Source organism: Saprolegnia parasitica (assembly GCF_000151545.1).
Source record: "Saprolegnia parasitica CBS 223.65 unplaced genomic scaffold supercont2.2, whole genome shotgun sequence".
Lineage (NCBI taxonomy): Eukaryota > Oomycota > Saprolegniomycetes > Saprolegniales > Saprolegniaceae > Saprolegnia > Saprolegnia parasitica.
In genome coordinates, this window is record NW_012156396.1 from 937,483 (window position 1) to 957,642 (window position 20,160).

The following is a 20,160-nucleotide window of genomic DNA, read 5'->3' on the forward strand; positions in this document are numbered from 1 at the left end:
TCAAGGGAACTCACTGACCTGTCAATAGAGCACACCGTGGCGTTCTCTACGAGCCCAAACTAGTGTATGCGCCCACTTATCGTGCGCAGCGTGCCTGTATCGCTCTTGCAACTCGCTGCGCCGACAGGGACCCTCCACAAGAAGAGATGCCGATTTTACTGGAAACATGCCACATTTAATCGATCACGTGGCGCATCAGATCCAGAAAGTGATGGCAGACGCGGGCGCGGACGAGGTGCCACGCAGCATGGGTCGTCGACCAAAGCTCTTGGCCATGCTCCTGGGCTTCTGGACGGTCGTGCTATTTGCAACCGATGATGTGATGCTGACCGAGACTGGGTAGGTGGCCGCTGTCTGCCGCATGTGGTACATGGTGGGCTTCTTCGACGTCGACGCCGAGCTCGTGCCGCCGAAGGAGTATGCGATGACCGAGGAATCGATGGCGTTCATTGTGTACAGCTCCATGTGGGAGGAGTCGCGCTTCGCAGAGCGCATCACGGCCATTCGCGAGACGTGGGCAACGACGATCCCGCATCTCTACTGCGTGCAGACCAAGACGCCCGAGTTCCGCGTGCCTGCCGTGACCGAGGCCAGGACAAAGACATCACCAGGCTTTACGCTACTCGTGCCACCGACGAGCCTAGCGTCGACGCCAGCCATGTACGCGATCATGAAGGTCTTTACCGACGCGCCGCAGCACGAGTGGTTCTACCTCGCGGCCGACTCGTCGTACGTCATTCCATCCAACCTCGTGCATTTGGTGCAGGGCCTTGACGCGAACGAGCCGTACTTTCTTGGACACCCGCTCGTACTGCCAACGTCCGGGCCCTACTCGTGGCCCAAGCTGAACCACTTGACTTTCAACTCGATGGCCGGGCTCCTCCTCAGTCGCGGCGCCGTCAACGAGTACATGGCGGCGGTCGCCAACGGCTGCCACGCGCGCTGCGTCGCGTGTGGCGAGGACCTCAAGATCGCGTTTTGCCTCCGCGAACGAAACGTGTTGGCGCTCAACACCAAGGAGCCGGGCTCGGGCCGCGACATCCTTCACATCTTTTCGCCTGGCAGCCTCGTCAACAATCCGCGCGTCAACGGCACGTACGACTACACGCCGGCCAACTGCGACTGGTTCCAGCTCTACTCGATCTGGCCGATCCACATGTCACTCGACTGCTGCGGCACGCACTCGGCGCTCTTCCACTACACCAACGCCGCCGAGATCCGAGCCATTCACGCGTTGCTCTACGACGTCGCGCCACACGTACCCAAGGGCGAGGGTGTGACGGACGCCGACCTCCTTCGGCTCGTCCGAGTCCACGCCAAGCACGTTTTCAGCGACTTTCCGAGCTATACGCACCCGAGCTATCGCCGCGTCCGGCACCTTCTCTTGCGCCAGATTCAAATTGCGCCCGCGACCTGGGACAGTCCGGTCGTGCGGCAAGTACGCGCCATCTCGGACGACGAGCGTGCGCACGCGGGCCAGACAGGCGTCGTGACGTAGTAACGCCCGCACGTGTGCATGGTCTTGGCGCCGAGCAAGAGCCATGGCCTTTCGCGTGTCGTAATCGTGGTGCAAGTTGGAGTGGGAGGTGGCAAGGCTTAGGCGAGCGACAAATTTGTCGCCCATAACCAAGGGAATAACAGAACCCTAGCTCATAAGTCACACGATCTCGATCTCTGCCGAGTGGCGCGACTGGCGTGCGGCCATCGTCGTATTACTCGAAGCGATGCCATTGGCCGATGCCGGTACCTTCCATCTCTGCTTGTGTCCAGGCGCTGCAACGAAGGAGTTGCGCTGCCTTTTTCACCGTGTTTTTCGATTGGTCGAGGTATCCATTCGCAATAAGACCTATCAGCGCGCGAGATTTTCACGTTTCCCACATCACGTTCGATTTGCGTGTAATGCTCTGGCTCATCCTGGAGGTTGGTATGCAAGTCCTAATTAGGACATGGTGGTGTCGCGTCTAGGACGAGCCAGACCCGAATTGTTACCGAGACGACGACCGCCATGGGCAGCTGTGCGTCGTCGGAAGCGCGGATGGACAACGTGGCCGTGCCCGAGCCGTACCACGCGCCGCCGCCCATGTACCACAGCGGCAACGGCCAGCGCCACGCGGCCGAGCGCGTGAACCGCGCCCACTCGAACCCATCGCACTACAACTCGGCGCAAGCACGCACGCCGGGTGGCGGCGCCCGGACGCCGGGCCGCGGCAACTTTCCTGCTAGCAACGGCAACCGCTTCCCGGGCAACCAGATGATCATGCCACGCTCAAACAAAGAGACCAACCACTTCCGCGACGACGTCAACTGCGGCGAGTACACGGAGCTCGAGCCGTACAAGAAGCAGTATTGGCTCGACTCGACCGACATTGTGCACACGCGCATCGTGCCGGGCAACTACATGAAGACAGAGCTCGGCCACTACCTCGGACAGCCCGTGCTCATCAAGAGCCTCATCTTTTCATCGTCGCCCGAGGACTTGGCCAAGAACAAGAAGGCGCTCGTGTCCGAAGTGCGCTCGATGGCGCGCCTCCAGCACCCCAACATTGTCAAGTTTATCGGCTTTTACATCACGGAAGACCACGGGCTCTGCTGCATCTCCGAGTACATGGAGGGCAAGACGCTGCGCCACCTGCTCGAGAACAAGCGCGTCCAGCTGTCGTGGGAGAAGGAAAAGATCAGCATCGCGCTCGACATTTGCGCGGCGCTCGTCTACATGCACTCGCTCTCGCCGCGTCTCATCCACCGCAACATCCGCGCCGAGAAGGTGCTCCTCACGAACCGCCGCGAGGCCAAGCTCAGCGGCTTTGGCTGCGCGCGCGACCGCACGTATGAAAACACCATGACGGCGGGCGTCGGCGAGATCCAATGGAGCGCGCCTGAGCTGCTCCAGGACGGCGAGGACTATGACGAAAAGGTCGACGTCTACTCGTTCGGCGTCGTGCTCACCGAGCTCGATACGCGCAAGTCGCCGTACGAAGAGGAGCTGCAGCACACGCCGACCGCCGACCTCACAATGAAACTCGTGACCGGTATGCTGCGCCCGAGCATCTCGGACGACTGCCCGACATGCATCAAGATGATCATCCGCCAGTGCCTCCAGCACGACCCGGCACTGCGACCAACCAGCGACAAGGTGCTCGAAGCGCTGCGCGAAGCACGCGTCACCTTGATGCAGGGCAAATGATAATAGACACATCGCTTCGTACGCAAGGTCTCATTCCCAAAGAGGTCAACCCTCCCAGACCTAAAGGCGGGGAACCCGCCAATAAGTTAGGAGCCATCCAGGCCTTAACCGATGTCCTCGCCATGCTCCAAGTGCGATGGCTGCAGCCCTTGCTGCTGGCGGAAGCTGCTGGCGGACGGGCGATTTTGGCTCGGCAAATCCTGGTCGGTGATTGGCCCGTTTTTGTTGGGCCCACTCGAAGCATCATTCTTCGCTGCGTTTCTTCGACCTTGCAGCAACATGAGCCGAGCCATCAATGCGCTGCGCCAGCGAGGCCTCTTGGCTGGCCTCACGCACGCCGGTGCTCCGTCCATCCTGGATGCAGCCGTGGCCGCTGGCACCAAGCCCGTCGGTGTCTACTGCGGCTTTGACCCGACGGCGAGCTCTCTCCATGTCGGCAATCTGGTCACGGCCATTGCACTGCGCCACTTCCAGCTCGCGGGCCTCAAGCCCATTCTTCTCGTGGGCTTTGCTACGAGATGCAGCCGCTGGTCTCATCGGTGCATGGGCGTAGGTGGGCGGTGCCACGGGTATGATCGGGGACCCAAGCATGCGCTCGGACGAGCGTGTGATGCTCACGGCCGAGGCTGTCGATGCGAATGCGAGCCGTCTCATGAAGTCGCTCGAGAACGTCCTCGACTTCGACTCGCCCACGGTACGACCTCTCGATACATTATGCATATGAACGAGGCGGCATGCTGGTAGACGGGCGCCGTCGTCGCCAACAACATGGCGTGGCACGGCAAGATGTCGGCCGTCGACTGGATGCGCGACTGCGGCCGCTTTGCGCGCGTGAACGCGATGCTGGCGCGGGACAGCGTCAAGCGCCGCCTCGAGAGCGACCACGGCTTGAGCTTCCTCGAGTTTTCGTACCAGCTTTTCCAGGCGTACGACTTTCTGCATTTGCACCGCCACTACAACTGCTTTGTGCAAGTGGGTGGCAGCGACCAATGGGGCAACATCGTGTCGGGCACCGACATGGTGCGCAAGGCCGACGGCAAGGTCCCCTTGATCCTCATCTTTCTGTGTCCTGGTGACGACCGATGATCCGTTGTAGGAAGTGTACGGCGTGACGCTGCCACTGCTCACGACCGCGTCCGGTGAAAAGTACGGCAAGTCGGCCGGCAATGCGATCTGGCTCGACGCCGCCAAGACGTCGACGGTATCCAACGCGTTTTCCTATCGCCTTGCCGTCAACGAGCGCGCGTAGTTTGACTTTTACCAGTACTTTATCCGATCCGAAGACGCCGATGTCCCGATGCTGCTCAAGACGTTCACGTTTCTGAGCCTCGACGAGATCCAAGCCATCTTGGCCACGCACGCCGAGGCGCCGGAGAAGCGATTTGGGCAGCAAACGGTCGCCGAGCACGTGACGACGCTCATCCACGGCAAAAACGCACTCGAGCAGGCCCAGCGCGCGGCCAAGGTGCTCTTTGGTGGCTCCTGCGACGGCATCTCAGCCGCCACGATGCTCTCAATCGACGCGCCCAAGACCGCTCTCGCGCCAGCACAGGTGATTGGCCAAAAGATCGTCGACGTCGTCGGTCTCCTCGGTGCTGTCAAGACCAAGGGTACGCTCGTCTTCTACTCTTGCTTTATGCACGGAGATGTTTTCTAGCCGAGATCCGCCGGCTGATCAAGGCCGGTGGCTTGTACATCAACAACGTCCGCGTCGAGTCGGACGCCGCGGTCTTCGAGTCGCACCACGCGATCGAAGGCCAGGCCACGCTTCTCCGCACGGGCAAGCGCAACTATCACATCATCCACATCACGACCCCGTAAGCATCGCAAGCGCCATTTCAAGCGTAATGGATGATGTATAAACCAGCTACTTTGTCGTGTGACTACACGAGGCCTTTCGTGCGAAGCAAGGCGACGGCGTTGCCCATGCCCGTGCGCTGGGTAAACTCGAGCGCTACGAACAAGCACGATATGTTGGATCGATGGTCGTAGTATTGGTTGTACGGTTTTGGTGGCAAAGTGTGAAGAGGAATTCGCTCGCGCAGCGCTTGAGGTCTGTATCGAGGCTCGTCATGAAGCTCAAAAGACCCTCTTGAAGCGAAAACTTGGCGCTCCGCTGCGGCGACATGGGAAGCCCTTCCGGCGACCTATGCAGGATCATACTACCTGTACCAATCGCTCAACCCGTCGTGCGGGCGTACGGAAGGGGCGTTGCTACAAGTGCACCACCTTGCGACGTGGATGGAACGCCGTGTGCACGGACCTGTCGAGCCAAAGATGGTCACTCTGCAGGTGTCACGAAAGGCGGCGTCCTTCGTCGAGAGCAAATTGAGACCGATGAGGAGCGGCGTCACGTCTCCCGCTTTCCTACGCCGACGTCGGAGCCTGGTGCGACGTGCGACGTCGTACTTGGTCTTTTCGAGGCGGACCTTGAGAAGCTAGCGACATGGATGAAAATCACATTTTGCTCCTAGAGGCCTGTCCGACCACGTAATCCAAGAACGCCAGCAAGTCATAAGCGGCGTTGTGCGTCACGAGGTACTCGATGTACGTGGGATGCTGCAGCACCATGAGACAGTTGACGGTCTGCAGCTTGAGTTCGAGGATCGGAGCCGTGTTGGGCAGCTGAAGGAGGTCACACAACAGCGGCATGGCTCTACGCATCACGTTGCAACAAGTCAAGTGCCGCAAGACTACTCGTCGACAGCAGGCCACGGCGCATCGACACTGGCATCCTTGTGCTACAACTGGATGAGACGACGCCGCAGCAAGATACTAGTACATGTGACGTGATGACGAAGATGGCCTTGACAAGCTCGAGCACAAGTGCAATCTGGGCTGGCGAAAAGGCAAAGTGCCGGCTGCGAAGGCAGTACGCCGCCGTCTAATGTCCTTTATGTTGAGAAGGACAAGAGGCACAAGACACACGGACGGGCAGGATCGTCGCGTACACGCGCAGGGTCACAATGGCCTGTGTGATGGCGCGCGGCTGCTCGAACGTGGCAAGAATGCACTTCCAGAGCAGCGTGTGAAACTCCATCGTCTGCGACGACTAGGCCCATTCGTGCATGAGCAACAAGGTGCAATGGAGAACGAACCGCGGAAAGCGCCAGGAGCGCGTCGTACTGTGCGGTGGCCAAGAGCTGCTCGACAAAGTCGGGGCGGATGTACACGGCGTTGACCATGCAGCGAATGGCCTCGAGCTGGATCGCATTACTCGCTTCTGTTTCGTACGGCCTCGACGCATGCTGCAAGAAGACGTCAAATGCCTACAGCGCTTCGCATACCACGCCACGTCCATGCGAAAGTAAAGTACCTCGGTGGAGAGCAAGATGGCAATGTCCCGACGCTCCCGCATGAGAAGTTTGCAGGCCGTCAAGCTCGCATGGATGGCTACACTCGCTCGTCAAGGCGAGTCTGCGTCATCTCGTATTATACCTGCGAACGGCGATGCTGGGTCGCGCACCGCCTGCCACAGCATCGCACACACGTCAGCCTTGTGCGCGCGGTCGCTGTCAAAGGTCGATGCGTCTACATCACCAAATTGTATTGCTGCCGACCACGCTGCGCAAGCTTCTACCTTTGGCCGTCGAAGCGAAGGCGACGACGGCTGCGGTCCATGCGTCGGACCCCGTCGCTGCGGTCAAGATCGCGTCCATTGAGATCTGGATCGTCCGGTTGTGTCCGATTGGGTTTAAATAGGTTTTTTAGTACAGGTTTAGCGAATCTAGGACGCAATCTGAATGCCATGCGCGCGCACCTCGTCCAAGCGCGCAGGTGACATGTTGTCCTTGCAGCCGTTCAAGTGCACGCACTTGAGCTTCTTGGCGTGCTCCAGGAGCGCAACCAAGGTCTCGTCCGTGAGCTGGCTACACCACACGACCAGGAGCTCCTCGAGATGCAGACAGCCCATCACGAGCTCGGCCATGCTGTGGTCCGTGACGTGGACGCACCACGAGAGGTTCAGCCAGCGGAGGTTCGTACAGTGTTGCGCCAGCGCGAGGACGGTCTGGTCGGTGACAAAGCCACAGTTGTTGAGGTCGAGGTGGCGTAGGCGGCGGCAGTGTGTCGCAATGCGCACCATGCCCAAGTCGGTGATCTGCGTGCACCAGCGCAGACGCAGCACTTCCAAGCTACACCGACACGCCTATGAGATCCAACAGACATATACAAGTGCAGTAGTATACTCGGGACACGACTGCGCGAGCGACAAGAGAGCAACGTCCGTGATCTTGCACTGACCGAGGTCCAGTTCCTTGAGAAGGTGTGTGTTGCCAGCGTGCGACGACGCGAAGGCTTCGTCTGCAATGTCCTAGACAAGAATAAGGTCACGCTGCATATCGGCAATGTAGTACCATGAAGGAGAGGTTGAGTGTTTTCAATGTCATCGAGCCATGCAGCAGCGTGCGGATCGACTCGCTGTTGATGCGCTAGATCCAGAGGATGAGGTATGGAAGAAGCAATTGGTCGTGACAGACCTTGCAGCGGGAAAAGTTGAGCTGCGTGAGCGACCGGTACGCCTTGACGAGGTTCAGGATCAGCGCTTGCGTCACTTGCGAGCAGCCCGCAAAGCTCAGCGCCTGCGCAGCATGAGGTGTGGACGATGGTAGGAGCTGTGTACCTTGAGCGACAGGCAGGCACGCAGCGGGTAAAAGAGCGACTGCTCGGGCTGGAAAGCTGCATCCGTGATGTGGCGGCAGTTGTCCAGACGCAGCTGCTGCAGGTGGGCACAGCCCTGCATAATGTCTTGGACGACCGTGTTGTTTACTTGGAGGCAGTTGGAGAGATCGAGATACGTCTACAGACGTCGCGTCAGCGCCGCCATCTTGGTGCGTCATGATGTGTACCAGGTACGGGCACCGAAATGGGATTTGGCGCAGCACGGACTTACGAATGTTGTTGCAGCCCACGAGGCGAATCACGCGGCGCGACACGGACAAGAACGCCGAGAGGCGGTCGTCGGTCACCTTGCCTTTGTCGGCCAAGGCCGCCAAAAGCGACTGGGCGAGCTCTTCCGGCAACCGCCTACGCCATGTCTCTATGAGCATCGCGCAATGCTGCAGGATAAAGTGCGCACGGAAAGATCATGTCGACGCCACGCATGGCCGGGCCCTCGGCGTTGACGAGCGCGAGGACGCAGAGCTCGACGAGGCTCAGCGGCAGCGCGGGCGGCGCCGCATCCTTCCACGTCGCCGGCTTGAGCGAAGGCGGGTAGCTGTACTGGAGGCTCGTCAAGATGCGCGTCTGCGTCGCCATCGCACGTGGCCGTCGGTCGCTGGAATCGCACTGAGCGCTCCCACCTTCTGTCATCCACGCGAACCTGGTACGACCATCGTACGTCGTACAATGGTCTGAGCACCCGTACATTACATACATACATTGAGACGAAGCGTACAAGATGGCACAATGTACATTCGCTTCCGTTGGCGAAAGCAGCCAATCAGCGCCAGGGACAGGGCAGAGCCCAAATCTTTCGCTGCTTTTTCGAACCGGCACCTTCACTCAGCATCGCCGTCGGGGCTTCGGCTGGCGCCGACGGTTCTTGTGGCTGCGTTAACGGCGCAGGTATAACGCTCCGGAGGCCGGGACATCGAGCCCCCAAAGCCGCCCGCTTTCCTGTGGTGCGCATCGAGGTATCTTTTCAAGCTCGAGGTATCTTGTCGCTACACCACGGTGGGACACCCGTGCTCCTGATTTCCATTTTGCTACTGGATGTGGTGTGCAGAATGGAAATGATCAACCTCCATACTTTACGAGCACTAGATAACGTGCTGACGGCGCCAAGGTGCGAGGACGACGCTGGGATGGTGGTGGCGGCTTCGGGATGATGTTGGCAGCTTACTCCAAGACGTGTTCGGCCATATGCTTGGCGACGAGGCGGCTCATGCTTATCGCGTTGCGCCGGGCGATGGCACTGGCCGACCGGCCGCGATGGCCTTTCTTCGGCTTGGCACTGCGTTGGACGCTGCCAGTTGCAGTAGAAAGTGGTACCTCGTTCTCGTCCTCGCTGTTGTCCTCGAGGCTGCGACGAAGCGACGAAACGAAGGCAGGTGCTGTGCTGGGAGGATGGCGCTCCAGTGGCAGGGCTGACGTCGTCTCCTCAAACCCCGGCGGTGTGGCGACATGGGGTGTTGCAGTGGGCTTGGCGGTAGTAGAAGGTGCAGGCATGCCTTGCTGGGGCTGCAGTGCACTCAACGCCGAGGACATGGCGTCGATCTTGGTCTCGAGAGCGCGAACGTGGGCTCCAAACTCGGTACGGAAAGCGTCCGTGGTAGCCGCAGCTTTTCAAAGTTCATGCAGCGAGCTTCAACTCGGGCCACCGCTGCATTGCCGTGGGAGAGTGCCGCCGCCAGTCGCGCGTCCAGGATCGTTTGGGCCGTTTCGATGGATGCTACCTGTCGCTTGAGCGCTGTGAGGGGGATAGCGTACATGTTGGTCGCTGACTTCAAGGCGACCTCGACACGGACGTCGACGGCGGCCATGCGCGCAGCGAGGTCCGTGAGCGTTTTCGTATGGGTCTCATCCGCAACGCTGTGCTGTGCTGCCATTCCGTCAACTGCGTCGTGGAGCGCTCGGATCTTGGCAGAGTTCGAGGCCATCTGGATGCGCAAGTCGCTCGCATCTGGCTCGTCGCGACCCCGTCGAGCTGACTCTGCGCCGGTAGCTGTCGGCGTCGCGAGGCTGCTGAGGCCGACGAGCGTTGCAGCGATGATGGCGCACGCCAGCGCGATCTTGAGAAGCGATAGCAGCAAGGAGCCCGCGGTGGCCAGGAGTGCGTCTTCCATCAGTGTGTGCAAGCCGGGGGCGATGAGACTGTGAGCTTGGACTCGGTTTCGTAGTTCAAAAGCCTTTCAGACATGATAGATACGCGTATCATATTTCGGAGGTTTTGACGTTTTGGCGGCAACATCCTGCAGCCGGAGAGCTTGCAGCAAGTGGGCTTCCTCTGGCGCATGCATGTCCTGTCGGCGACGACTCCACACGTCGGCGGCCCCAGTGAAGGTATGCAGACAACAAGTCGAGCATCTTGGCGGCAACATTCGAGGTGATGGTGGCCTTGGCTGAGAAGTGATAGCATTCTTTCATGCCTCACGCGGTGCAGCGGCGACAGTGGCTGCAACAAGAAGCAATCGCCACCGTTGCACGACCTCCAATGAAGATCAATGGAGGACAGGCCGTGCGAGAAGCAATTGGTGGAGCTCTACACCAGCAAGAGGCGTCTATATTGCTGGTTCTTATAGTGCACATGGGCACTACGTAACTCACACCGAGTGGGCACGACGAAGGGCTATTCTATGTACGGCTTGTGCCGCGTCCGTCTTGTTGCCCGACCAGTAGTAGAAGAGGCTGATCACGACAAGGCCGAGCCAGAACCACCATTCCGCCTTGAGAACGACGAGAGCAGTCACCACCGCGACGACTGACGTGAGCTTGACCTTGACCTTGGCCAAGTCGTCGAGCGTCTGGTAAAAGTCGACGGCCACCGTGGGCACATAGGTGAAGAGCACGTAGATACCCGCAAAGACAGCGCCAAAGGTGCTGAGAAAGATGGCACCCCACGTGTTGGCCAGAAGGACCCGCGCGTCTTCGCTGTTGGCGAGGAGGTCGTCACAGGACGCGCTAACGTCATCGAGGACGGACAGCGTCCTGTGCAGGCTGAGCCAAAAGACGGCTTCGCCCACGTCGTAGGCGTCACCGACGGCAGCGACGAGCGCGCGCCAGTGGAATGCACTAGTGTGCGTCGCTGCTTCCAGCGACGCGCTGGCCGCCGCGATCCACGCATCGACCGCTTGCTGCCAGTCCCATGACGCGGGCTCGTCATGCGTCGATGGCAATGTGACTGGCGTGGCCTTGCTCGGGAGACGGCGGGGGCGCGAGCTGCTGCTTTCGTCAAGGGACTCTTTGGACCGTTCGATCGCGCGAGGCTCTTGGAGCAACGACTCGTCAGCGAATGCGTCGCCCTGCGTCGATAGGGTGCCTGCGAGCGGCGGATCGTCCGTATTAGTATGCAGCCGTCGGTGCGCAGTCAAGGGTAGGGCATCGGCATTTGGCGACACAAGAATGGGATCGCAAGCCACTTTTTGAGGCTCGTCACTCGTTGCGTCGCCGTAGTTTCCATTGTCGAGAAGCCGCGCTCTTTTGCCGCCGAGATCTGCCGTAGCGTGTTCTGCACCGTCTTCGACGGGCACATCGTACATGCCTTCAAATTTGCCGTCGGCCAGGGTCACTGCGTCGACAGATAAGAGCGCGCCGTGGGCCGCCGCCGTCTCCTTCGCATAGTGCGCTTGTGCGACGCGCTCTGCGAGCGTAGGACCAACCGCTTCCGAGATCTTCGTGCTTCGAATACTGGTGTCGTCAAAAGGCTCGATGGCTGCGTCGGGGGCGACGGGCACTTCGATGGACTCGGCGGCATGTCGTGTGTGCACATGGGCGGCGCCAGATGGAGCACCGTCTGCGCCCGTGGCAGCATTGCGGTCGACGAGAGCATTCACAGCTTGCGGCTTCTTGTTTGGCAGCGAGATCGATATGCGCTTCACTGTTGCCGCCGAGCCGGTGGGCGGCGTGACGTGCTCGATGTTCTTGGGGCGGGCAGGGTCGTTGGCGCCGCCGTCCAGGACCGCGCTAGACGCAGCATGTACAGCTTGAGGCGGCGTCGCGACCATGGCCATGACCACGCAGGCGCACGCTAGCCTTCGCAGCGCCAGCGCCGGTCGACGCGGTGGTGTCGAGCGCATTGCTTTGTCGACGTTTGAAATTGCCGTTGTGTGAATCCGATTCGTACATATCCTAATTAGGTATCTCGCTTTTTTAATGCCACTACACTTGAGGATTTGCAGTTTGAATAAAATGATTCAACAAGGACTTTCGGACATTGAGATTGCAAGTCACGCCAAGCCACGTAGCAGGATGCTCCAGCGGCTGCGGCAGTACGACGTGTACACGAAGGGCGTCGAAGGCATCCAGATGCGCACGACGAGCGGGGCCATCATCACCCTCGTGAGCCTCGTCGTCGTGCTTCTGCTCTTCCTCTCGGAGCTGGGCATCTACACGACGACCGAGGTCGTCAACCGCATGTATGTCGACATTGACCCGGTGCGCCGTCGCCTCGCCGCCGCCACGCACTCATGGCCTGTGTAGCAAGACACGATCATGCACGTTGAGGTCGACATTACCTTTCTGCATGAACCTGAGACTGGTACGTGTGCAGGCTGCCACGTCTTCGTCACGTCGCCGCCTGTCTAGATGTGGCCATGGACGCGAGCGACACCAAGGGCAACCGCGAGGTCATCGTCAAGAGCGACGTGATCGCATATCCGCTCGAGAACAGCGAAGAAGGCTGTCGCTTCACGGGCTACGTCGACGTGCAAAAGACCGCGGGCGACATCAACTTTGCCCACGAAGGGTCGCTCAACATGTTTACGTTTCTCGAGTTCCTCGACTTCAACTCGTCGCACATTGTGCACTCGCTGCGCTTTGGACCATCGATCCCGGAGATGACCAACCCGCTCCAGGACGTGCACAAAGTTGTCGTGGAAAACTGTACGCCCCCCTGTCTTTTGCATCCCTCGTTGGACCACCTAGGTGGGATTGATTGATAGTCAAGATTTACAAGTACGGCCTGTCCATTGTTCCGACGCAGTACACGCCGCTGTACGGGCCGTCGATCCAGACGTACCAGTACTCTGTCACGGAGCATGCATCGGACGTACGTCGCGCCTCTGCGACTGTGGGCTCATGCTGCGGCTGTGTAGCCGAACGAAAATGGCCGGTTCTCGTTTCCTGGCGTCGTCTTCTCGTACGAGTTTTCGCCCATCAAGGTCGAGTACATTGAGACGAAGCCGTCGTTCCTGCAGTTCCTCACGAGCACGTGCGCGATCGTCGGTAAGCTGCGACTTGGCCCATCCATGCACGCGTCATGTACCTCGATACAGGCGGCGTCTTTGCCGTCGCTAGAATACTCGACGGCCTCGTCCATAGCGTCGCGTCCCGCAAGCTCGATTGAGCATCCAGAGAGAGAGAGGAATACGAAGAAGAAGATTGTCATCGTCGTTGTCTCTTAAATGAGGGGATGCCCTTCGTCGCTCGTACCATACGTCTCATCGTCCGCCGCACTCTGCAACGTCGTGGTAGCGGCTTGGGTCAAGTCGCGGTTCGACTGCAGAAACACAAGGCTCGCCACGTCTCGCGACGTACTCGAGGCAAAGGACAGCGTCGGTTTGCCCGCGGTGGGGAGGCACAGCACGGAGCGGGCGACACGTGATAAGAACGGAAAGCGCCGGCGCTGAAGTTTCCACCACTGGAGGACGTTCGGCTCGGGCGTTGTCTCTTCCAGCAGCGGGCTCTCAAAGTACTTGCGCAGCTCGTCCTCGACGCTGGACGCGTCATTGACGTCGTCATTGTCGTCGTCGCTCGAGTCGCCATACATGGAAAGCAAGGACGGCGGCGTCGACTGCACGGGCTTGGCGTTGGCACGACCGACCGACTCGCACGCCGCAGCCGCCAGAAGGCGCGCTCGGAGGTCTGTTTTCGCCAGCGCAATCGTGGCTGCGTCGAGGCCGAATTTCGCCAGCCGCTTGCGCTGCCCCGGGTCCAAGAGCGCGGCGGCGACGTGGATGGAGCAAATGGTCCACGCTGAAAGCCGGTCGAGGACCTTGCGCCGAAGCCCGTCGCCAGAAGACGCTTCGTCATGTGCGCAGTACGTCGTGAGCGCGTGTTTCCAGTAGCACACGGTGTGGAGCATCGGGGTGCGTGGCGCTTCAAAGGCATCGGCGGCTTTGGCAAAGACCGACGCGATCGCACAAAAGGCGGATACGATGGCCAGCGCTGCGGCTGGAAACGACGCGCTCGGATACCATAGGCTGCGCGAGGCCCACTGCAGCTGCATGAAGCTCGCAGCCGCCGACATCGTCTGCCACGAGACGCGGGATCCAGCTGGAAGCGTCCACTGCCGCGCGTCGTCCGGTCCGTGCAGCACCAGGTCCTGCAGCGCCCGTAGCAGAGAAAAGGTCTCGGTGGAATCGTCGCGCCTAGCTCCATGTCGTTTTTGATCCTACGCGCGCGCAATATCGTACCACGTGTCGGCGTTGAGGAGGTGGGTTAGCACGGCGTCGAGCTCATTGATCGGGCACGCGAGTTGGTTGGCGGTGGCTTCGAGTGGCGGCGTGCGACTGCAGCTCGGTGCACAGACCGTCGTATCGGGGTGGGTCGAGAGGCTCAGGTTGTACGACGCGAGTGTCTTGTGCACAGCAAAAGCGCCGCCGTCCTGCAGTGGTTGGACATCCAGAACGCGGTCGTGGAGCGCAAAGTCAGCATCAATGTAGTGCACGGCGATAACGATCGACGTGGTGTCGGTGACGTGGATCCGCATCGGACGCACCGAGAGGCCAAAGGTGACGCCGTCTTGAACGACCATGGCGAGCCGCGCCGAGAGAACGGCGCGCGTCATCTCCACGAGCGACTGCATCTTGACGCGGACAAGCGCTGCATCAACAGCTAGGACCGGTGTCGTCGTACTGCGCCCGAGCTCGATCGTCGCTTGCAGAAATTGCTGAAAGCTCTCGCGACCAAGAAGGTCGAGGTCGAGACCGCTCTCGCAGCAGCTGTGGAGAAACGCGTGTACAAACGCATCTTGAAGCAGCTCCAACGGTTGACCGCACGTGTGCTCTGACAGCGAGGCCGTCGAGCCACCCAGCGCGTAGCTGAAGAGCGCTTTGCACGCGTAGCAGCCGACGTAATAGCGGCCGAGATGCTCGGAGTCGACGACGAGCTCGCCGTGCCGATAGACAAAGCCGAATCGCTGCCAGATCGGTGCTTTGCGCTCGTTTGGGTGGGGCAAGAGCGCGTACGGAGAGCCTGCTTGGACAAGCCGCGTGCTTATGGCTTGCTTGTCGTCGTCATCGTCAAGCGTATCGATTCGGGCGCGCTTGGTCGATCCGAGCGAGGCGACTTGGGGTCGGCGCTGCGATGCGCGGGCGCGGGCCAAGGCGTCGTCGTCGCACGTGTGCGTCGTCATCGTGGACGTGCCGTTGCGCACCTTGTACTGGTACACGACGAAGCAGTCACGGCAAGCGACGAAGCTCGAGTCGAACGCGCGCAGTGGCGTCGCATTCAGAAACACGTGACCAAACTTCTTCCAGCAGCCCGACTTGATGCCGTTCGGGTTATCCTGCAGCGTGTACCCGCGCGCCTCGTCGCCTGTCACGAGCGCGTTGTGGATGTCCTTCTTGAGCGCGTCGAGCTCCGGGTTCTTCATCTTGCGCTGCGGCGGCTCGATCGGTCGAGGCTTGCGCTCGTGCGGGCAGCGGTGCGCCATGATCGTCGTCGTGCCATTTTTGCTCTTGAACGAGTAGACCGTGTGGCACACGTAGCAAGCGACAAAGGCCGTGTCGTGGAGCTTCACCAGGTCGTCGGGCGCCGATCGATGGTACACGTGGCCAAAGCGCTGCCAGCACTCGGACTTCTTCAGCGCCAAGTTGGCCTTGACCACATACGGGCTAGGCGTTGCGCCCACGAGGCTCGCATGGAGACGCGCCTTGAGACTGTTGATCTCGTCCGACGCCCGCGGGCGGTCTGACAAGCCCTCGTCCATCCGCACCCGTTGGTGCAAAGCGATGACTACATTCGGCATATGCCTAATTTAGCAATAAACACGTCAAAACTGCCTCCTTTCGATTCTCATAGCTCCAGACCTTGAAACAGGCGACACGAAGGCTCGCCACGGGGCGCCCACTTGCCGCGCAGAGCGGTCGTGTCTGCCTCCTCGCACAACCTGTACTCGGCAGTGCTTCTCGGTGGACTTGCCTGTGAATATTTTCCGAAAGGCAATATGGGTAGGAAGGAATGATGATCGGACAATCGCTCTGTCCATACAAACGCCAAGCGAACGTCATTTTCGAAAGCCAGCCCGACGACGAGCATGTTTGGCTTTAGCGTGGATAAGCTCAAGCCGAACCTCAAGATGGCGGTCGGCCGCATTGGCATCATCAAGAACAAGAAGGCGAACGCAGCCAAGGTGCTCCGCAAGGAGGTCGCCAAGCTCCTCGCCGAGGGCAAGGAAGAGAAGGCCCGCATCCGCGTACGTCATGGCCACCCCATAGTAGGCACGCGTCATCCCTCGTCGCCGATAGGTCGAAGGGCTCATCCGCGAAGACTTTGTCGTCGAGGCCTACGAGATTCTCGAGCTGCTGTGCGAACTCGTCGCCGAGCGTGCAGCCCTCATCAAGGCCGAGCGCGCCTGCCCCTACGACATGCGCGAAGCCGTGTACACGTTGATTTGGGCTGCGAACCGCACGGAGATTCCAGAGCTCAACGAGGTATGGACACGATGGCAATCGTCGCCTTCAAACGTGCTGGCTGCAGGTCAAGAGCCAGCTAACCAAGAAATATGGCCAAGACTTTGCCGCCGCCGCCTTGCGCAACGTCGATGGCTGCGTTAACGAACGCGTGATCCACAAGCTTAGCGTGCAGGTACGGCCCGTCTTCTATGCGGCACGAAGGGCCACAAAGCTTATCCTAGCCGCCCAACTCGTTCCTCGTCATCAACTACTTGAAGGAGATCGCCAAGCAGCATAATGTCAACTGGGTGCCCATCGAGATGCCGGCCATGGACCCGCTGGCGCCGATGATTGCGCCCACGGGCGCCACGGTCGGCCAAGCACCCGTCTCTGGCCCTAATTACGCGGCGGTGTATGCGACGGTAAATGCTCGACAGCGCCTCGTAGCCCATACAAATGAGCTACAACGTAGGCACCACCCGCCGGGAAGCTCCCGTCTGCCTTTCCCAGCGTGCCGTCCGCCGTGCCGACGACGATGCCAGCCGCAGCCCCCGCGGGCGCAACGGTGGCCCCGCCCTCGGTGACATTGAATACGGTGCAGCAGGCGCCGGCGGCTGGCGGCGATACCGACGGTGGTAGGCGTCCGACGACAGCGTATCGATCTCTCGACGTCTCTTTTGTAGGCGCCCTTGACTTTGACATCCTCGCAGATCGCTTTGCCAAGCTCCGGAACCGCACGTAATCTCTGAAAGAAGGGTATTTTCTGGGTATGTGTGGTGGCTACAGGCGTAACGAGGGCCGTGGCGCCGGTCCGACCGGAGGCTTTCACTGCATACGGTGAAAACGCATACGGCTCCATGTCCATAGGCCCATCCGAGTGGAGGCATGCTATTCACAATGACTTTTCTCGCCCCACGTTGCCCAAGTTCTTGTGGACCCCTTTATGTGGAGATTAATGTCCTTTATGGTCAGCGATGTCACAAATGAGGATGGTTGCGGTGTCATTTTAAATGTTAGTTAATGGTACAAAAGGCGAATGTTTACTTGGTGTTGCGCGACGGCTGCTTGAGCGTGCGCACATGGGTCGGCTTGGGGTTCTTGTTGATCGTGACGCGCGTCTTGGGTTCGTGCACGTGCTTGGACGGCACGACTTCCTCGATGCTCTTTTTCGACTTGCGCTCTTCGTACTGCTCCTTAGTAGTCTTGTTGTGCGACCGCTTGTGCTCGAGACGCTTGATGGCGTCCCGGACCTGCTCGGCGAGCTCGACCTCATGGATCATTTCGTTGACCTTCTCCATCTCAAAGACTTTCGTCTTGTCAGTCGGCGACAGCAAGATGCAGTTGGAGCTCTCGACTTCGTGCATGATGACAAAGCCTTCGTCGCCGGGCTGCGCGCAGAGCGGGACGTTGTAGTGGAAGCGGTGGTCGTCTTCGTTCCAGCGCATGCGGGGCAGCGTCTCCATGGCCTCGCTGGCCTGGTGGAGGCAGATCTTGGTGTCGACGGTCATCGTCATCGTGGTGGCCGCCATGTTGGGGGTCGTGTTGGTTGTTTCGGAAAAAGGATAATGAGGATGCCAAGGAAGGCGTTGGTCGGCTGCCACGTCTGTGCACCGCCCAACTTCAACTTCGCAACGTAAAGAAAAGCAGCCAATCAACGGCGATTGCGTAAAACAGCAGCATCTCATTGGCCAACGTCGAAAGTGCACATAAAAAGCAACCAATCACAGAACACCAAAGATATTAGAAATACGGGACACTGGCACTGGGCGTGAGGCGTGAAGTGGCGCCTTGGACGCTCAAGCTCGGGAGCGCGCCGAGCGGCGCCCGTGGCCTCTTCTGGGACGGTGGTCGAGATCCGAGGACAGAGCCAACGATGAGCTGCGGCTTGGCCGAGACGGCGTGCCTACGCGCGATCATGGTGGTGCGACACCCGGGATGTGGACTTGGTACCAGACGCGGTGGCCAGCCTTCCGACGCAGCGGCTGCGCTTCATCGACCACCGCCACTTCCAATGTCTCACTCGAGCGAAATGGCAAGGCGCATAGGCCCAACGCGCTTGCCTTCTTGGCGGGTGAGGATGCACTGTTCGTTGGCGCGCTCGTTGTTTCCTGCAGCGACGTGAGAAAGACTGAGTCGGCTGCGTCGCTGGCCACAGTGCGACCGAGAAGCGCTGCCATATCCTTCTGCAGCGCAAGCATTGCATCGAGCGGCTTCGACGGTGTGCTACTGACTACAGTGTCTTCTATGTTTGCTTCATCAGGCTCGTTGTTGTTGTTGCTGCTCAAGGTGGATGGGACTCGTGTGGACAGTCCGGGTAGCTGGCGCATCGGACCCAACGGACGCGTCTGCTGCACAATGTGTTGGTTACCGAGCTGCCCAGCATCGATAAAGGACGGCGCCTCAATCGACGACCACGCGTGGCTGCCGTCGACTTTGCCCATACAGTAGTTCTGCACATCAATGACGTGGGCTGGCGCAAGCACGTAGTTGGCGTCCCATGTTGCGTTGAGCGCAAATCCATCGACAGTCGAAACAAGCCCGGTGGCGTCGCGGTCACCGGTGCGGTCAAGGGCCGCGGCCGCGTCGGCGTCCGAGACGTCAAAGTTGGGCACGCCAGCGTCGCGCGGAAGCCCGCTCTTGTGGTGGGCGCGGGACACGCGATGCAGTGGGCCGCACACCGACTTGTCGAGCTTGGTTTGCGACGTGGTTGTTAGATCCAAAATCTTCCAGACCTTGTGCGACGCCTTCAAGAGCTGGGCAACTTGTAGCGTCGTGTTGCCATAGAACGGCGCGTCGTTCTGGCCTTTGAACGACGCCAAGACAACGTACTTGTTGTCGTTGGAGACGCTCAGGATCGGCACGTACTGCCGGCGCCGGACTTCGACCCACTCGCCAATCTTGATGGGCACGCGGACGGGACTGCCGAGCACATCTGGTGCGGTGGTAGGTGCCAGCGCTGGCGCGCTCACACTGTGTTGCAGCTCCCAAGGACGGTCGTACTTGCGCGGCGCGTCCTTCTTGTTCCAAGGAAGCTCGTCGGCGCTGCCACCTCCCACGTGGGTGCTCGGATCGGCTGAGGACGCACCCATCCACATGGCGTGTCTGAGAGAAGAGTCCGGCGTTGGATACAAATCCTCGAGGCTCATGTGCGCGGCCTCGAGAAGTGGTTTGATCGCCTCGTACTCGGGTGACGTCGCGGACGTGGCGACCGAGAGCGCCGGAAACGACGGCGACCGGGACAGCAAGATTACCACGTAGCAGCACCGGCGCTGGAACGCTGGATGATCCGCTATCGCCGCCGGTTTGGTCTTTACCGGCAAGTACGTCGCGGACACCATCGGCACGGTCGCCCAGAGTTGCTGCTCGTCATCAGGTAAACGCGGTATCTGGGCGGCCTGCAGCTTGTGGAGGTGGAAGGCGAGCGCGACACGGACGTATGGCGGGACGCGAAGCAGCGCACGGAGCCCATGGCTGTCGACCTGGCCGACGAGGTTGATCGTCAGCGCGTCCGAGACCATTTGCAACGGCACGGTCGAAAACTCCAGCGGCACGAGGAGCAGCAGCAGGAGGTGCAACGTTGCCCGCGGCGGAAGCTGAAGCAGTGATTGCAACGGCAGCCGCGGCCACTCGGTGTGCTTGGCGTGCGCGGGTGCCAAGCCGAGCCCGTCGTTGTGCAGCATCGCGATCTCATCGTAGTGGTGC

At 60.2% G+C, this 20,160-nt stretch overlaps 12 protein-coding genes across 12 annotated transcripts in view; 5 read left to right on the forward strand and 7 right to left on the reverse strand.

The window, feature by feature from the left end:
- The first annotated feature begins 178 nt into the window (after nt 1-178).
- On the forward strand, nt 179-1,541 carry SPRG_00936 (hypothetical protein). The gene is made up of 2 exons (XM_012339148.1): nt 179-295; nt 344-1,541. The coding sequence occupies exons 1-2, from the start codon at nt 212-214 to the stop codon at nt 1,496-1,498; spliced, it is 1,239 nt and encodes a 412-aa protein (XP_012194538.1). The 5' UTR covers nt 179-211; the 3' UTR covers nt 1,499-1,541.
- Nucleotides 1,542-1,977: 436 nt separating this feature from the next.
- SPRG_00937 (TKL protein kinase) lies at nt 1,978-3,206 on the forward strand. Its single transcript, XM_012339149.1, has one exon. The coding sequence runs from the start codon at nt 2,006-2,008 to the stop codon at nt 3,182-3,184; it is 1,179 nt and encodes a 392-aa protein (XP_012194539.1). The 5' UTR covers nt 1,978-2,005; the 3' UTR covers nt 3,185-3,206.
- Nucleotides 3,207-3,439: 233 nt separating this feature from the next.
- SPRG_00938 (tyrosyl-tRNA synthetase) lies at nt 3,440-5,054 on the forward strand. Its single transcript, XM_012339150.1, has 6 exons — nt 3,440-3,685; nt 3,738-3,878; nt 3,929-4,225; nt 4,281-4,385; nt 4,434-4,794; nt 4,842-5,054. Exons 1-6 carry the CDS (start codon nt 3,464-3,466, stop codon nt 5,003-5,005), a joined length of 1,290 nt encoding a protein of 429 aa, XP_012194540.1. The 5' UTR covers nt 3,440-3,463; the 3' UTR covers nt 5,006-5,054.
- A 7-nt stretch (nt 5,055-5,061) lies between these two features.
- SPRG_00939 (hypothetical protein) lies at nt 5,062-6,843 on the reverse strand (the record flags this gene model as incomplete). Its single annotated transcript, XM_012339151.1, has 13 exons — nt 5,062-5,138; nt 5,189-5,331; nt 5,386-5,398; nt 5,448-5,551; nt 5,594-5,622; nt 5,672-5,840; nt 5,882-5,925; nt 5,967-6,068; nt 6,117-6,236; nt 6,283-6,453; nt 6,501-6,577; nt 6,623-6,715; nt 6,765-6,843. 13 exons carry the CDS (start codon nt 6,841-6,843, stop codon nt 5,068-5,070), a joined length of 1,215 nt encoding a protein of 404 aa, XP_012194541.1. The 3' UTR covers nt 5,062-5,067.
- A 29-nt stretch (nt 6,844-6,872) lies between these two features.
- SPRG_00940 (hypothetical protein) lies at nt 6,873-8,476 on the reverse strand. Its single transcript, XM_012339152.1, has 7 exons — nt 8,262-8,476; nt 8,032-8,209; nt 7,806-7,982; nt 7,663-7,764; nt 7,540-7,614; nt 7,372-7,496; nt 6,873-7,317 (listed from the first exon to the last, which is right to left on the reverse strand). Exons 1-7 carry the CDS (start codon nt 8,438-8,440, stop codon nt 6,912-6,914), a joined length of 1,242 nt encoding a protein of 413 aa, XP_012194542.1. The 5' UTR covers nt 8,441-8,476; the 3' UTR covers nt 6,873-6,911.
- Nucleotides 8,477-9,022: 546 nt separating this feature from the next.
- On the reverse strand, nt 9,023-9,391 carry SPRG_18950 (hypothetical protein; the record flags this gene model as incomplete). Its single annotated transcript, XM_012339427.1, has 1 exon — nt 9,023-9,391. The coding sequence occupies one exon, from the start codon at nt 9,389-9,391 to the stop codon at nt 9,023-9,025; it is 369 nt and encodes a 122-aa protein (XP_012194817.1).
- A 1,055-nt stretch (nt 9,392-10,446) lies between these two features.
- On the reverse strand, nt 10,447-11,853 carry SPRG_00941 (hypothetical protein; the record flags this gene model as incomplete). Its single annotated transcript, XM_012339153.1, has 1 exon — nt 10,447-11,853. One exon carries the CDS (start codon nt 11,851-11,853, stop codon nt 10,447-10,449), a length of 1,407 nt encoding a protein of 468 aa, XP_012194543.1.
- A 238-nt stretch (nt 11,854-12,091) lies between these two features.
- Nucleotides 12,092-13,187, forward strand: SPRG_00942 (hypothetical protein; the record flags this gene model as incomplete). The annotated part of the gene is made up of 6 exons (XM_012339154.1): nt 12,092-12,277; nt 12,323-12,380; nt 12,428-12,724; nt 12,784-12,890; nt 12,937-13,066; nt 13,117-13,187. The coding sequence occupies 6 exons, from the start codon at nt 12,092-12,094 to the stop codon at nt 13,185-13,187; spliced, it is 849 nt and encodes a 282-aa protein (XP_012194544.1).
- Nucleotides 13,188-14,234: 1,047 nt separating this feature from the next.
- SPRG_18951 (hypothetical protein) lies at nt 14,235-15,773 on the reverse strand (the record flags this gene model as incomplete). Its single annotated transcript, XM_012339428.1, has 2 exons — nt 14,235-14,665; nt 14,699-15,773. 2 exons carry the CDS (start codon nt 15,771-15,773, stop codon nt 14,235-14,237), a joined length of 1,506 nt encoding a protein of 501 aa, XP_012194818.1.
- Nucleotides 15,774-16,085: 312 nt separating this feature from the next.
- On the forward strand, nt 16,086-17,227 carry SPRG_00943 (hypothetical protein). The gene is made up of 6 exons (XM_012339155.1): nt 16,086-16,259; nt 16,312-16,497; nt 16,544-16,651; nt 16,701-16,880; nt 16,931-17,093; nt 17,142-17,227. The coding sequence occupies exons 1-6, from the start codon at nt 16,101-16,103 to the stop codon at nt 17,198-17,200; spliced, it is 855 nt and encodes a 284-aa protein (XP_012194545.1). The 5' UTR covers nt 16,086-16,100; the 3' UTR covers nt 17,201-17,227.
- Nucleotides 17,228-17,429: 202 nt separating this feature from the next.
- Nucleotides 17,430-18,024, reverse strand: SPRG_00944 (hypothetical protein). Its single transcript, XM_012339156.1, has one exon. The coding sequence runs from the start codon at nt 17,985-17,987 to the stop codon at nt 17,499-17,501; it is 489 nt and encodes a 162-aa protein (XP_012194546.1). The 5' UTR covers nt 17,988-18,024; the 3' UTR covers nt 17,430-17,498.
- A 174-nt stretch (nt 18,025-18,198) lies between these two features.
- SPRG_18952 (hypothetical protein) overlaps nt 18,199-20,160 on the reverse strand; it is a gene marked incomplete at both ends in the record, with an annotated part of 2,633 nt that continues 671 nt past the window's right edge. The window contains 3 exons of the mRNA XM_012339429.1: nt 18,199-18,361; nt 18,409-18,688; nt 18,791-20,144. Coding sequence (XP_012194819.1) covers nt 18,199-18,361; nt 18,409-18,688; nt 18,791-20,144 — 1,797 coding nt within the window. The remainder of the gene's footprint in view (nt 18,362-18,408; nt 18,689-18,790; nt 20,145-20,160) is intronic.

Excerpts from the sequence above, each read along its gene's own strand:
- SPRG_00936 (XM_012339148.1), top strand. The coding sequence starts at position 212 with ATGGCAGACGCGGGCGCGGACGAGGTGCCACGCAGCATGGGTCGTCGA. Across the intron at positions 296-343 it reads TGCTCCTGGGCTTCTGGACG|GTGGCCGCTGTCTGCCGCAT; the intron begins GTCGTGCTATTT and ends GAGACTGGGTAG.
- SPRG_00937 (XM_012339149.1), top strand. The coding sequence starts at position 2,006 with ATGGGCAGCTGTGCGTCGTCGGAAGCGCGGATGGACAACGTGGCCGTG.
- SPRG_00938 (XM_012339150.1), top strand. The coding sequence starts at position 3,464 with ATGAGCCGAGCCATCAATGCGCTGCGCCAGCGAGGCCTCTTGGCTGGC. Across the intron at positions 3,879-3,928 it reads TCGACTTCGACTCGCCCACG|ACGGGCGCCGTCGTCGCCAA; the intron begins GTACGACCTCTC and ends GCATGCTGGTAG. Across the intron at positions 4,795-4,841 it reads CGGTGCTGTCAAGACCAAGG|CCGAGATCCGCCGGCTGATC; the intron begins GTACGCTCGTCT and ends GATGTTTTCTAG.
- SPRG_00940 (XM_012339152.1), bottom strand. The coding sequence starts at position 8,440 with ATGGCGACGCAGACGCGCATCTTGACGAGCCTCCAGTACAGCTACCCG. Across the intron at positions 7,765-7,805 it reads GTGCCTGCCTGTCGCTCAAG|GCGCTGAGCTTTGCGGGCTG; the intron begins GTACACAGCTCC and ends CATGCTGCGCAG. Across the intron at positions 7,497-7,539 it reads CACTCAACCTCTCCTTCATG|GACATTGCAGACGAAGCCTT; the intron begins GTACTACATTGC and ends ATTCTTGTCTAG.
- SPRG_00943 (XM_012339155.1), top strand. The coding sequence starts at position 16,101 with ATGTTTGGCTTTAGCGTGGATAAGCTCAAGCCGAACCTCAAGATGGCG. Across the intron at positions 16,498-16,543 it reads AGATTCCAGAGCTCAACGAG|GTCAAGAGCCAGCTAACCAA; the intron begins GTATGGACACGA and ends TGCTGGCTGCAG. Across the intron at positions 16,881-16,930 it reads ACGCGGCGGTGTATGCGACG|GCACCACCCGCCGGGAAGCT; the intron begins GTAAATGCTCGA and ends GCTACAACGTAG.
- SPRG_00944 (XM_012339156.1), bottom strand. The coding sequence starts at position 17,987 with ATGGCGGCCACCACGATGACGATGACCGTCGACACCAAGATCTGCCTC.